Source organism: Saimiri boliviensis, chromosome 14, assembly GCF_048565385.1.
Source record: "Saimiri boliviensis isolate mSaiBol1 chromosome 14, mSaiBol1.pri, whole genome shotgun sequence".
Lineage (NCBI taxonomy): Eukaryota > Metazoa > Chordata > Mammalia > Primates > Cebidae > Saimiri > Saimiri boliviensis.
The window spans coordinates 29,157,080-29,172,359 of record NC_133462.1 but is presented as its reverse complement, the minus strand read 5'-3'; the positions used below and the strand labels follow the sequence as shown (position 1 = coordinate 29,172,359).

Below are 15,280 nucleotides of genomic sequence, written 5' to 3'. Positions count from 1 at the left end.
TGACCAGTCTGGGTGAGGTAAATCCCCCTCTGCTAGCCAACAGTGTCCGGCTGATCCCCATAGCTGCTAGGGAGAAGCAGCTGCGTAATGAATATAGAAGCAAGCAGAGAAGCTGTCCAAGGGAAGTCACAGTGGCATGGGAAGGGACACTGCCCGCAGATGCTGACCAGGCCTGCTCCCAGGAAATGCTGAACCAAAGTCACCTGGAGAAGCCAGGCCCTAGCAAAGACGTCTCCTGGCCAGGTCAGTGCAGGTCCCATATCTGATAACTGCATCAAGCTCCCTTCAGCCACACCCACTGGCACCACGCTGGCCCTGGCTCAGGAGCAGGATGGAGGTGGACAAGGGCCAGGCTGATATCCCAATATCCTCCCAGGGAACGTACAGCATGGTCCCACCAGCTCCACACCCGAGCGGGATGCCTGTGAGGAACTCCGTAAACATAGAGGAATGTCCTTCCAGCTGCTATCCCGGCACATCACAGCATGCGCTTCTGCTGCAGGCACCACCTGTGTTCCCAACATCCCAGTTCCGTCACCCTGGAAGGTGTATGAGGCTCGGCTGTGCCTCCTCCTCGACCACAGCAGCAATCCAAGGAGACCCATCCCCAGTTCACCTCAAGGCTGCGTCCGCACAGCCTGGCTGATGTTCTGAAGCCAGTACAAGTTGTTCCCCTTCCCAGAGCCCCAGGAAGCCAGGGTGGGGCCTCAGGAGCCTCCACGGGTGAGGGGCGGTGGAAGGCAGCCAAGGCCATCACACTTGTTCATTGCAATGCCCGGGGTGTTTCTCAACAGCAGGCTCCACCTGCCAGCACCACATTCTGGCTGGCCTAGCCCCCAACCCCGGGTAGGCATGCTGCAGGTCACAGATAGAAGCCCGAGGGTTCAAGACATGAAGCCCCTCACCCAGAGGCACAGCTGGAGAGCAGCAGGCAGCTGATTCATACTGAGGCCTGCCAGGCTCTGCCTGGCTTGTGTGGGTTCCTTCCCCAGGCCTTGAGTCTACAAATTGTGTATAGCCAAAGCCTGGATCCACTGTGCCAGGCCCCACTGCCCATATGTCAGCAGACGGTGGAGGGAGAGGGCCTGGGCTCCATGCTGAGCCCACCTCCCAACCCAGGACAGTCAGGGCCATGCCCAGAGACATATCCATGGCCCCTGTAAGTGTGTTCTCACACAGGAGGCCCCAGGTCTGAGGCAGGTTCGGAACCTGAGAGAGACCCCAGGAAGGGCTCTTCCCTGCCAGCCCCAATCCCAGCCTCCATGCTCTGGCCCATCCCACCCGCATGAAACCATCTGTGGAGATGGCCGGTAAAGACACGACATCGGGGTGGCACATACCTGCTGGAGGAGACCATCCAGCGCATCCTTGTCCGCCTGCGTCAGGCCATCCTTCTGAAGCCGCAGCAGCAGCTCGGCCTTGCGGTAGGGCCTTAGTGCCAGGAGGTGCAGCACTCGGTCACGGAAGGGCCTCTGGGACACCCCGCTGCCCCCGCTCACAACACTGGTACCACTCTTCCTGATGGCACTCGCCAAGTTGATGGGGGTTGCCCGCTTCCGGGAGGGCACAGCGTCTGTTGCGCCTGGGGCTGGTTTCCGAAACTGAACCTTCTTACCTGCAACAAGGCAAAACACAGAAGAGTTCTCTATTAAGGAACAGGGAGGGCACTGCCGTGCCCTATGGCCAGTGCCACTGGGTGGGTGCCCAAAGGTTTGAGACTACAGAGAGTGCTGGCAGCACTCCACGTCAGCCACAGCAAAGCGCTGCTTGCTCCTTGGGCACCCTGGGCGGCCAAGAGCGCCACCTGCTGCCCACAGCTGGCACCTTGCAGGGCACCCAGCCTCAGGAGTGGGAGGTACAGGCAGTAGAACTGTGTCAGCGCCTTAACTGACTTCATCACAGGCGACCTAAATCCTGGACAGCAAAAACAGCTGATCACTCTGGTGGGCAGTGTGTGTGTGGTGGGGGGTTGTTTTGTTTTTGAGACAGGATCCTACGCTGTCACCAGGCTGGAGTGCAGTGACACAGTCATGGCTTCCTGCAGCCTCAAAGTCCTGGGCTCCACAATCCTCCCGCCTGAGCCTCTGGAGTAGTTGGGACTACAGGTGAGCACCACTATGCATGGCTTTTTTTTTTTTTTTTTTTTGAGACGGAGTTTCACTCTTGTTACCCAGGCTGGAGTGCAATGGCGCGATCTCGGCTCACCACAACCTCCGCCTCCCGGGTTCAGGCAATTCTCCTGCCTCAGCCTCCTGAGTAGCTGGGATTACAGGCACGTGCCACCATGCCCAGCTAATTTTTTTGTATTTTTAGTAGAGACGGGGTTTCACCATGTTGACCAGGATGGTCTCAATCTCTTGACCTCGTGATCCACCCGCCTCGGCCTCCCAAAGTGCTGGGATTACAGGCTTGAGCCACCACGCCCAGCCTGCATGGCTAATTTTTAAAATTTATTTGTAGAGATGGGGTCTCACTATGCTGCCCAGGCTGGTCTCAAATTCATGGGATCAAAGGACCCTCCCACCTCAGCCTCCCAAAGTGCTGGGATTATAGGCCACAGCCACCTCACCCAGCCTGAAGTGGGGGCTGCTTGTAAACCCTTCTGATGTTAAACCAGGGAGTCCCTGAACTGCAAGAGGCAGTCACTCCCAAGCCTGCACTTCGGAGTCCATATGCTGGCCCCACAGGGCTGCCATTTTTGTTTTTTTAAAGTGGGATAAAAGGTGTCAGGGCCACTTTCAGCAGCTGCCCTGGAGACCCTGGGGTGCAAGTAGCACCCCAGCCTTCGGCCTGATCAAGAGCGCCTCTGGCAGGCATGGCTGTGCCCAGAGCCCTGGGGAGAGCAGGTTCCCCTCTAGCTCCAATGCAGACAGAGACGTGGGCAGGTCCAGCACGCTGCTGCTCCCCTGCTCTGTCCTGAACGATGCCCTGGCATCCTCAGGAGCAGGGTCGGCCGAGCAAGCTCAACATCGCCTCAAATCCTTCCCAAAAAAGCTCTTTATAACGCCATCCCTCTGATCTTATCCCTCAAAATCTGATCTGTCAAATTAACCCAGAAAGCCACGCTTTCAGAATGCCCAGGGCCAACGCTGATGCCTCTGGGGTCTGTTCAATGGGGTCCTGATGGCGGGGCCAGACTCACCCCTACAGGGCCAGACTGATCAACAGGGAGGAGCAGCAGCCTGTTGGGGTCGCTGTGAGACAGAGGGACATGCACATTCACATCTTAACAATGTCCCCACCAGAACGTAAACAGTTTCAAAACCCCTCACTGTACCCAAAGTGGTGTGCTAAGACACATTTCTCACCAAGTTTCTATCTCAAGGACCCACAGACTTATTAACACGTATGTGTATAAGGTCAGGTGCGCTGATTCAGGCCTGTCATCCAGGCACTGTGGGAGACCCAGTCGAGAGGATCATGAGCCCAGGAGTCGGAGACCAGCCTGGGCAACATAGCAAGACACTGTCTACACAAAAAAATCTAAAAGTTAGCCACGGGTGGTGGCACACGCCTGTGGTCCCAGCTACTCTGGTGGCTGAGGTAGGGTCACTTGAGCCCAAGAGTTTGAGGCTGCAGTGAGCTATGATTGCGTCACTGCACTCCAGCCTGAGTGAGAGAGAAAGGTCCTGTCTTTAAACAAAAAGAAAAAAACAAAAAACAAAACACGTGTACAGCTATCTCTTCCACTGTCCCCACAGCAGCCCTGTGCTTGGGGCCCACAGCCCAGGGCCTCACCATCATGGACCGGACTCCCTGGCCATGCAACGTCCACCTGGGCCCAGTGTTGACCAGGAGGACCAACCCCTGCATCCACGTCTGCAGTTTCATTCAGAGGGAATCCCTCTGCCCAGTAAAGGGAAATCACATGCTTTCTTTGAAAGGAGGAGAGAAAGGAATTGAAATCCCCCCAACCTTTTCTTAAAGATAAAACTCAAAAGCCATCAAGGCTGTCGTCTGCTCTGAACCATCTCCCTCTTCCCTGAAGCCTGGTACCCTACTCCTGCCAGAATGAATTCCCATGACTCCTGAAGCTCTGGTCTAAGAGGCGGGACCACTGTTTACTGCAGCTCTGTGAACAAACAGTACTTTTCTTCCCACTGTCAAGGCCTGTTGGTTTCTCAACTTCGCTGGGATGTTTCCAAGTTGATGCTGAGCCGCCAGAGCCTTTCCACAGTGCTGGGTCGCTGGCAACAGGGCCTGTGAGGCTCATTTCCTGCCTGCTGATGGTTGTGGTGGCCTTGGGGAAGACAGACAGGTCCCAGAAACGAAACGTGTCTGCCTGTTCTCTTATTCATCTGTCTCTGATAGCTGACGTTTTAGGCAAAACTTCAGAGGGCCAAAGGCAAAGCTTTCCCTCCACCCCCACATGACCCTTCCGTGAGCAGTGAAGGATGACAGTCTCTCCAGACCAAGGTCACCAGATACCCCAATCTGTTTCTCCCCTCCCAGTGGGATTCCACACATCCATCTTTGGGATGGGGCGACACACAGTCCAAGCTACTTAACTGAGTCACTAATGGGGAGAGCAGATTCAGAGAGTCAACCTCCGGCAGAAGTGACACATCATTCAGAGTGTAAGGAAGGGCCGGCCAAGGAGCTGGCTGGTCAGCCTCCTCGGTTGATTTCTGTGCAGGGCACAGCCAGTGCCCAGCCTGGACAGGCCCCAAACGCCTCCTGACCCTGGCAGCTGCCTGGCCGCCCTGCAGCCCTGCCAGCCCCGCTGCTCACCCAGGTAGCGGCCTCCAGCCTTGATGACAATAGCACTGCGGCTCCGCGTCTCCTCCTCTGCCTGGGCCATGCTTTGCCGCGCCTTCTGGTAGGATTCGTCAGTGGCGCACACCGTGATCTTGTCCTGGATGCTGCCCAGGCAGTCCAGGTGGACATCCCCATGACTGTAAGACAAGGCCAGGAGCCGCGGTCAGCAGCTGGGACGATGCAGGGAGGCTCTGTTGAGGGCCTGAGCCCCCAGCCCGCCACCTGGCCTACAAAACAGGTTCTGTCAGCACCGTTTCAGGCAACACGGTTTCAGTGGGGCACATCTCCACCCTGGGCCAGAGGTGGCAGGGTGACCTCAAGAGCCGGTGAGGTGCTCTGGGGTGGGGCGGCGCCTCACCTGGAGACATACTGCTGGATGCAGTCGAAGCTGCCCTGGGGGCTGTCGCGGCCGATGTTGGAGAGGTAGAAGGAGAACGTCCGTGCCTCCTCGGGGCAGTCAGGCTGGGGGATGGAGATGTGCTGTGTGGAGGGGGAGGGGGTGTCACCGGGAGGTCCTCGGCATGGAGTCAACCACAGGACAGGTCCCGGCCTGCATCTCCTGCACAAGTCCTCACAGTGCAACCCTCACAACGGGAGTGTGCTGGCCCCGTCCCCTAAAACACACCCCTGCTCTCTTGCCGGTGACAGGAATGGGTGGCCAGTGCTCAGCAACACACACTGTGCAAAGAGGGGACTCAGGCAGCTCTGCGGGTGGGCGTGGTGCCAGGGGGCTGTTTTCAGCAGCAACAGCTCTGCTGTCTGAGGAGGACAGTGCTCAGCACCTGCCTGGATACAGGGCCCCCACCCCAATCATGTGACCCCTAGAAAGTGCCTTGGCTGGACCAAGACTCACTTTCCCACCATCACATGGACAGACCTGGCCCGGGACACCCTATAAGGTAAATGCAACAAGAACGGCGTGGGCAGCCACCCACGACTCTGGCACTCCTCCTTGGTAACCCTCCTTATCAACAGCCCTCCTGAAAAGGACATGGACTCCATGTGAGTCTCCATTCACCGCAGCTGTGAATGAGGCAGGCTTGTGTCCTGGGGGCCTCCCAGATCAGAGGCACTGGTCACACCAGCCTGACTTTGGTTGTGCCCCTGCAGTCCAGCTAAGCAAAGCTCCAGCCCTGCCTGGGAGGATAGACAGCTGGGGGCAAGTGGGTGAGTGGACAGACTGGGCTGGTCCTGGCCAGGCTCAGTGCAGAGTGGCATTGCATCAGAGGCCACTACAGTCCAGGCTGACCCCAGACCCTCTGTGAACAGAGGTGGCCCTTCCTAAAACTAATGCCTGGGCTTCGGCACAAGGTCCTCACAGCTAGGCTGGCAAAAGAAGGGCGTCAGATGGTCAACAAGGAGGGGGCGACATGGGAGGAGCCCTCAGGCCTTGTTCCCTGGCTGCAGCACCCCCTTGGCACCCAAGCCCTGTCTCCTATTTGGTGACATCATGAGCACAGGAGAGACTGCGGCTCAATCTCCTGCCCCCTCGCCCCGCCTGTGCCTCACCTGTGAGACAGAGGACAGGGCTCCTGAGCCACTGGGCATGTAGAGTCCCACTGATCCCCAGCTCCTGCCATGTGGCCTTGGGTGAGACTTGTCCACTGGGGTGGTGTTTGGACCCACAAGGGAAGCCATGGCTGCACCAGCCCAGTGCCAGTCCCTGCTCCCAAAACAAGAACAGCTCCTGGATTCAGCCACTCCGGCAGGAAGAGTCTGGCCTGGGATTCCAGGCATTCCCTGCACCAACCAGTCCCTGCACCGGCCTGCAGACCCTTCTCCAGAGGCCCGTCCTGCCCCTCCCCCAGGTTGAACACTGCTCTGGGAGAAAAGCCGTCCTATCTGCTGGAGTCTGCCCAGCGCCCTCTCTCCACCTCAAATGTGTCCCCCTAGGGCAGGAGCCCTTGTCCTTGTCATGCTGATACAGAAACCGAGACCCCCGCAAGCTGAGGGGTCCAGGCTCAACCAGCGTGCCAGTGGAGGGCGAGGCTGAAGCCCACTGCAGGCCCACCATGCCAGTCAGTCCCCACCTGAACACAAATGCACGTCTCTATCAGGGTCAGAGAAAGCAGAAACGGTCTGCACTCAGCATCAGAGAAATCACACACATATGGCCTCTGATGATTCACCCTCAGGCAGGGAAACACACACACAACCCCCATCCACACACAAATATAATCCCCTCATACACACAGCCAGGCACACAAACCCCTCCACACACAACCACCCTATAACCACACACACAATCCCCCCCAACAGAGACGAACGTACACACACACACGCGCACACACACCCACGCACGCACATGACCTCACACACAAACAACCCAGACACACACAATACCCCCCAAAGCACCACACACATAACCTCCCCTGCACAACCCCTCCATACACAAACACAACCCCCACATCCTGGCACAACCCGTCCACACAAACACAACCTGTACACACAACCCACATATGCACACCCCCCCCACAGCCACATGCACACAAACCCCTACACACAACCAAACACAACACACACACACACGGCCACATACAACCCACACACAGCTACACAAGCACACACACAGCCACACAAACAACCCCCACACACAACCTACACATACAAACGCAACCCCCCACACACACATTACCACACAAACAAACACAACCCACACAAACACACCACACACCCCGAAGCCTCTGCCAGAACCATGTGGATAACCCTGGCCGTCCAGACCTGTCCTGCTCCAACACCACTGAGGTATTTTTCACCCAAAACATACATGTGCCACCCCATCCTGTCTGCACCTCCCTTCCCAGATATCACCTTTTTTTCTTTGAGACAGAGTCTTGCTCTGTTGCCAGCCTAGAGTGCAGAGACACGATCTCAGCTCACCGCAACCTCTGCCTCCTGGGTTCAAGCAATTCTCCCACCTCAGCCTCCCGAGCAGCTAGGACTACCGGCATGTGCCACCACACCCGGCTACTTTTTTACATTTAGTAGAGATGGGGTTTCACCACGATGTTCTCAATCTCTTGATCTCGTGATCCACCCGCCCCGGCCTCCCAAAGTGCTGGGATTACAGGCGTGAGCCACCGTACCCAGCCCCGAATTTTATTCTCATTCATATGAATAACTGGAAACACGCTGCTGGGATGAAGGAACTTCAGGTTTCTGAGGCTCTGCGGTGGCCAGGTGTACAGGTGACACGGTGACCCAGAATGAGCCGGCCAGGGAAGCTGGAGACTTACACGCTCAGGTCCCTGCCAGAGTCCAGAGTCTGTTCATCTCTTACCTTTGAAATCCATCCCAAATTGGGGCCTGCTGCACCCCCCACCCAACCCCCTAAAATCTGCAGGGCTGCTTTTACAGTGCGGGTAGGGAGCTGGAAGGTTCTGAAGAGACATATTAAGTTGGGGTAGGGGGTGCAGAGCAAAATGACTGAGAAAAACGAGGAAAAACGCTGGCTCTTCTGGGCAGTTTAGAAAAAAGATAAGGACGGGGTGCAGGGGTTCATGCCTGGAATCCCAACATTTTGAGAGGCCAAGGCAGGCAGATCGCTTGAGCCCAGAACTTCAAGACCAGCCTGGGCAACACATGAGGCCCTATCTCTACAAAAAATGTATAAATAAATTAGCTGGGTATGGTGGCGGGTGCCTGTAGTCCCAGCTACTCGGGAGGCTTGAGCCCAGGTGGTCACGCCTGCAACGAGCCACGGCTGCACCACGGCACTCCAGCCTAGGCGACAGAGCATCTCTAAAACAAAAACAGAAATAAGAACACAGGGTGGGTGGCCTCAGGCACTAACCACACAGCACACACAGGAGCCCAAATAATGGACTGACCAGATCCTCTCTGTCCTGGAAGGTTTTCGGGCCAGAAATAATGTTTTCTACATTATTGTTATTTCCCACCAAACTCTCAGAATAAAATCTGTTGTTCTTTGTAAAGAGAGTCATGACCAAGTGGCCAAATACAACTTCGAGGAGAGAAGCAGCCCCTTTGGCCCAGCGGGAGCCTCACCTCCTCAGTGTCAAGCCAAGGGTGCTTTTTTTGTTTGTTTTTTTGAGACAGAGTCTTGCCCTGTCACCCAGGGTGGAGTGCAATGGCACGATCTCAGCCAATTCCAGAGATTCGCCTGCCTCAGGCTCCTGAGTAGCTGGAGTTACAGTGCCACCAGACCAGGCTAATTTTTTGTATCCTTAGTAGAGACAGGGGTTTCACCATGTTGGCCAGGCTGGTCTCGAACTCCTGACCTTGTGATGCACCTGCCTCAGCCTCCCAAAGTGCTGGGATTACAGGCCTAAGCCACCGTGCCCGGCCTAAGCCAAGGGTGCTTTCTTAAGCATTTGCTTCCACTCCAGGAGCCACACACACCATGGCCAGCTGGAGAAGAGCCACGCGCTGTGCCCACCTAGGGTCCCCAGCTGCTCAGCCTCAGCACAAGGATGGCTCCCAATTTAGGCATTCTTAGATTGTTTCTAAATTGTCCGTGTCACAAACAACACAGCAACATGTACTCCATGTGGCTAAATTTTTGTACCTATTACAAATTACTCCTGAGGAATCAATGCCTAGCTGCCCAGACACTGCTGCAAGGCTGCTGAGAAGCCCTGCCAAATCTCCTTCTAGAAACTGCCATGCAGGTCCCACCTTGGTGCACCTGGAACATCCCTGAACACCAACTGCTTTTTTTTTTTTTTTTTTTTTTTTTCCTTTTTTTGAGATGAAGTCTGCTTCTGCCACCCAGGCTGGACTGCAATGGTACGATCTCAGCTCACTGCAACCTCCACCTCCTGGGTTCAAGTGATTCACCTGTCTCAGTCTCCTGAGTAGCTGGGATTACAGGCATGCACCACCACATCCGGCTAATTTTTGTATGTTTGGTAGAGAGAGGATTTCACCATGTTGGCCAGGCTGGTCTTGAACGCATGACCTCAAGTGATCCACCCTCCTCGGCCTCCCAAAGTGCTGGGATTACAAGTATGAGCCACTCTGCCCAGCCTTTTACTGGCCTTTCTAGGGTTAAATCCTAGAAGGAATCCCTGGACAGCTGAGACCCCACGTCAGCCCCACTCAGTGTCTGGGAAAGGGCAGAGGCTCCAGACAGAAGCATGGTCAAGGCAAATGCCCTGGAGCCAAGCATGCTGCTCTGGGGCAGGACACAACATGGCAGTCCCAGCTTTCTTGTCACTAAATGCCATAAAGTGACTCTGATGAATCTACCTGTGTGGGGGAAGGGAGAGGTGCACCTGCCATTGTAAGGGCACCTGCCACACAGGCAAGGAGGCAGCTGGGCGGAGATCAGACCCCCACCCCAGGAGCATGTGGGCCGACACCCTAGGCTGGCCACGGTGCACCCACATAAGAGGGAGAGGCGCGTGAGGGACTGAGCTCTGGGCTGCAGGAAGGACGCTGGTTCTCCTGACCTCAAGTTCAACCTGCAGATGCCCTCGAGGTGGACAAAGAAGGTGATGGACAGAGAGAGAAGCATGGCCAAGGTCCCTAAGTCACAGGGTCTCCAGCTCGAGTCCCAGGGACCTGTGGGGAATGGGGTCCCTGCATCCCACACAAGACCCCGAACACTGAATCGGCACGTGCACCTGACAACAACCTAAGAGTCATCCCTCCAGCCCCAAGACCTAGACAGTGAACCACAGGAGCATGGGTGATGCTGGCTGACTGGATCCATGAAGGAACAAACCTCCAGGGAGTGCTCCGACAAAGACGGGCCCAGTACAGGCTCTGGTGGCAGGCTGCCGGCAGCATGGCCCAGGACCAAGAGCCCTGGAGCTAACAGCCCACTGATTAAAGTAAAGCAGCTGGCCAGGCGTGGTGGCGCACGCCTGTAATCCCAGCTACTCAGGTGGTTGAGGCAGAAGAATCACTTGAACCCGGGAGGCAGAGGTTGAAGTGAGCCAAGATCGCATCGTTGCACCCCAGCCTAGGCAATAAGAGCAAAACTCCATCTAAAGAAAAAAAAAGTGAAGCAGTAGCTTCACCCCACATCGCTGGGCCTGGGGGGCCGGAGTTCTGTCCCCAGTTCGTGCTTGCCTGGGTCCCCAGGAGGCCGCCAGGGACCCTGCAGCAGCCCCGACTCTCAGTGACCTGGGCCCCGATGCACATGTGCTTAGGCTCCAAGTCAAGGCACATGGCATGCGGCATACACGGACACCACTGTGCACTTCTGCCATGGCCAGGCTGCAGTGTGTCATCTGACACCCTTGCTGGGATGGGGGTTGGGGATGAGGGGCTCCCCTGCTGCTCAGGTTGTGGGGATGGGGCATGGGTGCAGGTAGCTGCACAAGGCACACAGTAGGACACCAGAGGGCGCTGTGGGGCTGCTCTGGCAGCAAGCACAGGCTAGCAGGCCCCTGCCCCCAAGCTCTGACCCTTGAGAGAATATCCTGGGGAAAGTAAAAAAGAGGTGGCCAAAGGGTAACCACAAGACCCAGCTGGGGCTGATGGAGGTGTGGGATTGTCAACTGGCTAGGCTGCAGTCCCTGGGGAGTCATTATTCTATGACATCCAGTCTAGGGATGCCATGGAGGTACTCTGTGGACATGGTTACCATCCACAACCCAGATACCATAAGCAAGTAAAGGAGATGACCCTCGATGGTCCAGGTGGCCCCATCGAATCAGCTCAAGGCCTTAAAAGGCAAACGGGTTTACCAGGAGGAAAAAGAAATTCTGCCTGAGGACTGCTCCATCATCTCCCACTGGGGGGCAGGGGGGCCTGTAGCCAGCCCTAAGGATTACAGACTCCCCACCCACAGTCATCTGAGCCCACTGCTTGCAATGCATCTCTTTATCAGCACACACAGACATGCATCTCCTAGAGGCTCCATGTCTCTGCGGAACCCTGGGTACACCCGGAAGCCCACTGATCATCATGTCGGTATCCCCTCACCCAGCTGTGCAGAGCTCTCAGGCTGTGGACAGAAACTGATTTAGGTACAACATGGTAACTCTAAAAGAAAAACAGGTGCAGTGGTTAACAATGTAATTCTAGCACTTTGGGAGGATAACGTGGGAGGATCATTTGAGCCCAGAAGTTCAGGACCAGTCTGGCAACATAACAAGAGTAGTCTGTCTTTAGAGAAATAAAATAGGCCAGGTGGGGTGGCTCACGCCTGTAATCTCAGCACTTTGGGAGGCCAAGGCAGGTGGATCACCTGAGGTCAGGAGTGTGAGACCAGCCTGGCCAACATGGTGAATACTCCATCTCTACAAAAGCACAAAAAATAGCCAGGGATGGTGGCAGGCACCTGTAAACTCAGCTACCTGGGAGGCTGAAGCAGGAGAACTGCTTGAACTGGGGAGGCTGGAGGTGCAGTGAGCCGAGGTCACGCCACTACACACCAGCCTGGACCACACAGCAAGACTGTCTCAGCGGGGGAGGGGGGACCCGCAATAAAGGCTAGAAAAAAACATCAAACCACTCTAAGGCACACGGGGTGGGTTGGGGGAGATGGAGAGTCCTAAGACAGAGGGTCAAGGAAGGTAGACTCCTCACCCTTTCTGTCATTCCCTGATTTTTCTTTTTTTTTTTTTTTGAGACGGAGTTTCGCTCTTGTTATCCAGGCTGGAGTGCAATGGCGCGATCTCGGCTCACCGCAACCTCCGCCTCCTGGGTTCAGGCAATTCTCCTGCCTCAGCCTCCTGAGTAGCTGGGATTACAGGCACGTGCCACCAAGCCCAGCTAATGTTTTTGTATTTTTTAGTAGAGACGGGGTTTCACCATGTTGACCAGGATGGTCTCGATCTCTTGACCTCGTGATCCACCCGCCTCGGCCTCCCAAAGTGCTGGGATTACAGGCGTGAGCCACCGCGCCCGGCCATTCCCTGATTTTTCTGTAAGATGGTCATTTTGAAGGAAACATTATTTCAAAAAAAATGAGGGTGCCGAGTCTCTATGAAGCTCTCCCGCAAGCAGAATCCAGACAGATGCCCGCGGTCCTCGTGCCCCCTACCTTTTTGGCACCAGGGACTGGTTTCATGGAAGATGATTTTCCTATGGATGGTAGAAGCGGGGTGGAGAGGCACAGGGGAGGATGGTTTCAGGCTGAAACTGATCTACCTCAGATGAGGCATGAGATTCTCCTAAGTAGCATGCAGCCTAGATCCCTGGCATGCACAGTTCACAACAGGGTTCACGCTCCTGTGAGACTCTAGCAGCACTCCTCTGACAGGAGGCAGAGCTTGGGTGGTCACGCTCGCTCACCTGCAGCTTGCATCCTGCTGCGTGGGCAGTTCCTAACCAGTCCAGGGCCAAGGGTTGGGAACTTCTGCCCTATCAGACCGGGAGCCAGGTGCAAACTGCTGCACGAAGCGGGCACCGGAGGGGTGCTGGGAGAGGAGAGCCGCCCATCGCCCAGGCGGCCTGTGAGGGGCACCAGACCCGGCCTGGTGTGGCCCCAGCCAAGGTATCTTGGAGGCCTAGAACCCAGCCTTGCGTGGAGGCAGACAGGGCCTAAACACTGCTGTGAGCTGCTGCTGTGCCCAGCGAGCAAGGACAGGCCTGAGACTATGCCAGTCCCAAGATTCCAAATATGAATAATTAAGACAAAAACTCACCCCTTGACTTCCTTGAAATCGGATTGATGGCCTCAGTGAAACAGAATCCTACAAAAAAAGAAAAAAGAGGTGAGGGGAACGTGAATAAAGACACTGGGAAACTCAAAGCCTCCCTCCCCAGGTCTGTAAGGAGCAGGAAGATGGTGCTCTCAGGAGAGGGGAAAGGAAATGCACACATCTGAAAATGACAGGCAAGGTCACTGGAGCAAGGGTTTTGAAAGGATCAGTAGGAGTTCCTCAGATAGACAGAGGACTGAGGCCACATGACAGGTAAGAACGAGACCTCCAGATACAGGCAGCAGGCAGCTCCAATGCCCAGGCTGGCGGCAGGCCCAGGATGCAGGGGTGGGGAGTGTGCCATCCTTGGAAGCCACCACCAGCCTGTGACTCCACCCAAAGAGCAGGGCAAGGCTCAAGGTGCCCACAGCCTTGCCAGAAAAGGAATGGCAGGTCTGGGCTGGCCCTGGATTAGGACTCTCGCAAGGCCCCATGCAGGCAAAAGCAGCTCCCCTCCACTCTCACAGCCCCAGTTGGTCCCCGTGAAACCACCAACGCAGGCTAAGTCCTGTCTCACAAACACCAGCTTTTAACACCCAGGTGGGTGAGCACTGTCTGCCAGAGTGGGTGTGGAGGGGCCACCTTACAGCCTGGGGTGGGCGCCTGAGGCCTGCACAGCTGCACTGCATGGCCTTGGGGCAGCCACACGGCTGCAGGGCAGTTGGTCACTGCGCTTGGAGCAGTGGAATTTCCAAGGAAAAAATAAACGAAAGAGCTCAAAATAAATACTGACGTTTCAGCTATTCAGAGACCAGCCTTCTGGCAGCATCTGAGTAAGAACTAGGACCCAAGGAGGACTGCACCTCTGCATCTTCTTCCCTCTCCCCCACCTGGGGCCCTAAGCATGCACCTTAGTGTCTCAGATGTCACCCCACGGCATGGCCCTGGTTGGTCGCCATGATCTTCGGCCCCCAAACCCACCCCTGCACCACCTGGCCCCAGTGCCCCACTCAGGTCCAGCTCACTGAGATGCCCTCCCACCCAGGCCTTGCTTCTGTCCTCAGAGTACCCCCACCCTGGGCTCCATCTCCCACTGCTCAGGTCTTACTCCCTCCTACCCTGGCCTGCCCACGGCTCTCCTCAGAGAGCAAAGCGCCACCTGAGTCTGGAGGGGCCTGGTGGAAGACCCGGGGTAAGCAGAGCAGCTCTGCTCCTGGGCCAGTATCATCCACCCCATGGGTCAGCCCAGGGTCCTCCCTCTGGAGCTACTCAGCACTGTTCCAGGACTCTGGCTGGAGCTGGCACAGGGGCCTGACCTTTGGAAGGGGTGGGCTCTCCAACTGCCCACATCCAGTGCCCACTAGCTGGGCACGACGGGAGCTACTAGGAGCAGGGCAAGCTGCCTGGGACGTGAGACATAGCTGGCCTCTGAGCACCTGCTCCATGGTGGCCCTGAGCCATGGGTCTGCTTGGCCAGCTTAGACCATGCAGCCATATAGACACGACATGCACAGTGCCCAGAGTGGGAGACACCAAGCACCTCACTTTTGTCTACCAGGAGCCTCCTTCCTTGCCAAGACTCCTCAAGGATTCTGCTGCTTAGGGGAGAATAGAGGGGTGGTGCTCCTCTGTCCTAACACCACCCAGGCCCTGACACCCCAGTAACTGCCCCATGCTTCTCAAGCACACCGCCCCTCAGCTGGCACACAGGCCTTCTTCACAGCGAGCATGACTCATGGTGCGAGCCATCACTGTCCACGGCACAACACATCCATAGCCCACTCCCTGTCCTGCTCCAGGACTAGGAAGCAGCTGCTGCAGGCACAAGGGCCATCGTGCTGCTGCAATAAGGGAGGCTCATCCAAAGCAGCTCAGGAAGGGCTGGCCCTGTCCCCCAAAACATGACCCAACCGCTAGCCAGTGCTGCTACTGCAGAGAACAGGGGACCTTAGCCTGGCTGG

At 56.3% G+C, this 15,280-nt stretch overlaps 1 protein-coding gene across 1 annotated transcript in view; it reads right to left on the bottom strand.

The window, feature by feature from the left end:
* ELL (elongation factor for RNA polymerase II) overlaps positions 1 to 15,280 on the bottom strand; it is a 75,879-nt gene that overhangs the window by 17,377 nt on the left and 43,222 nt on the right. Inside the window, exons 2-5 of the mRNA XM_003942284.3 lie at positions 13,323 to 13,370; positions 5,117 to 5,238; positions 4,732 to 4,895; positions 1,341 to 1,615 (exon numbers count right to left, since the gene is read on the bottom strand). Coding sequence (XP_003942333.1) covers positions 1,341 to 1,615; positions 4,732 to 4,895; positions 5,117 to 5,238; positions 13,323 to 13,370 — 609 coding nt within the window. The remainder of the gene's footprint in view (positions 1 to 1,340; positions 1,616 to 4,731; positions 4,896 to 5,116; positions 5,239 to 13,322; positions 13,371 to 15,280) is intronic.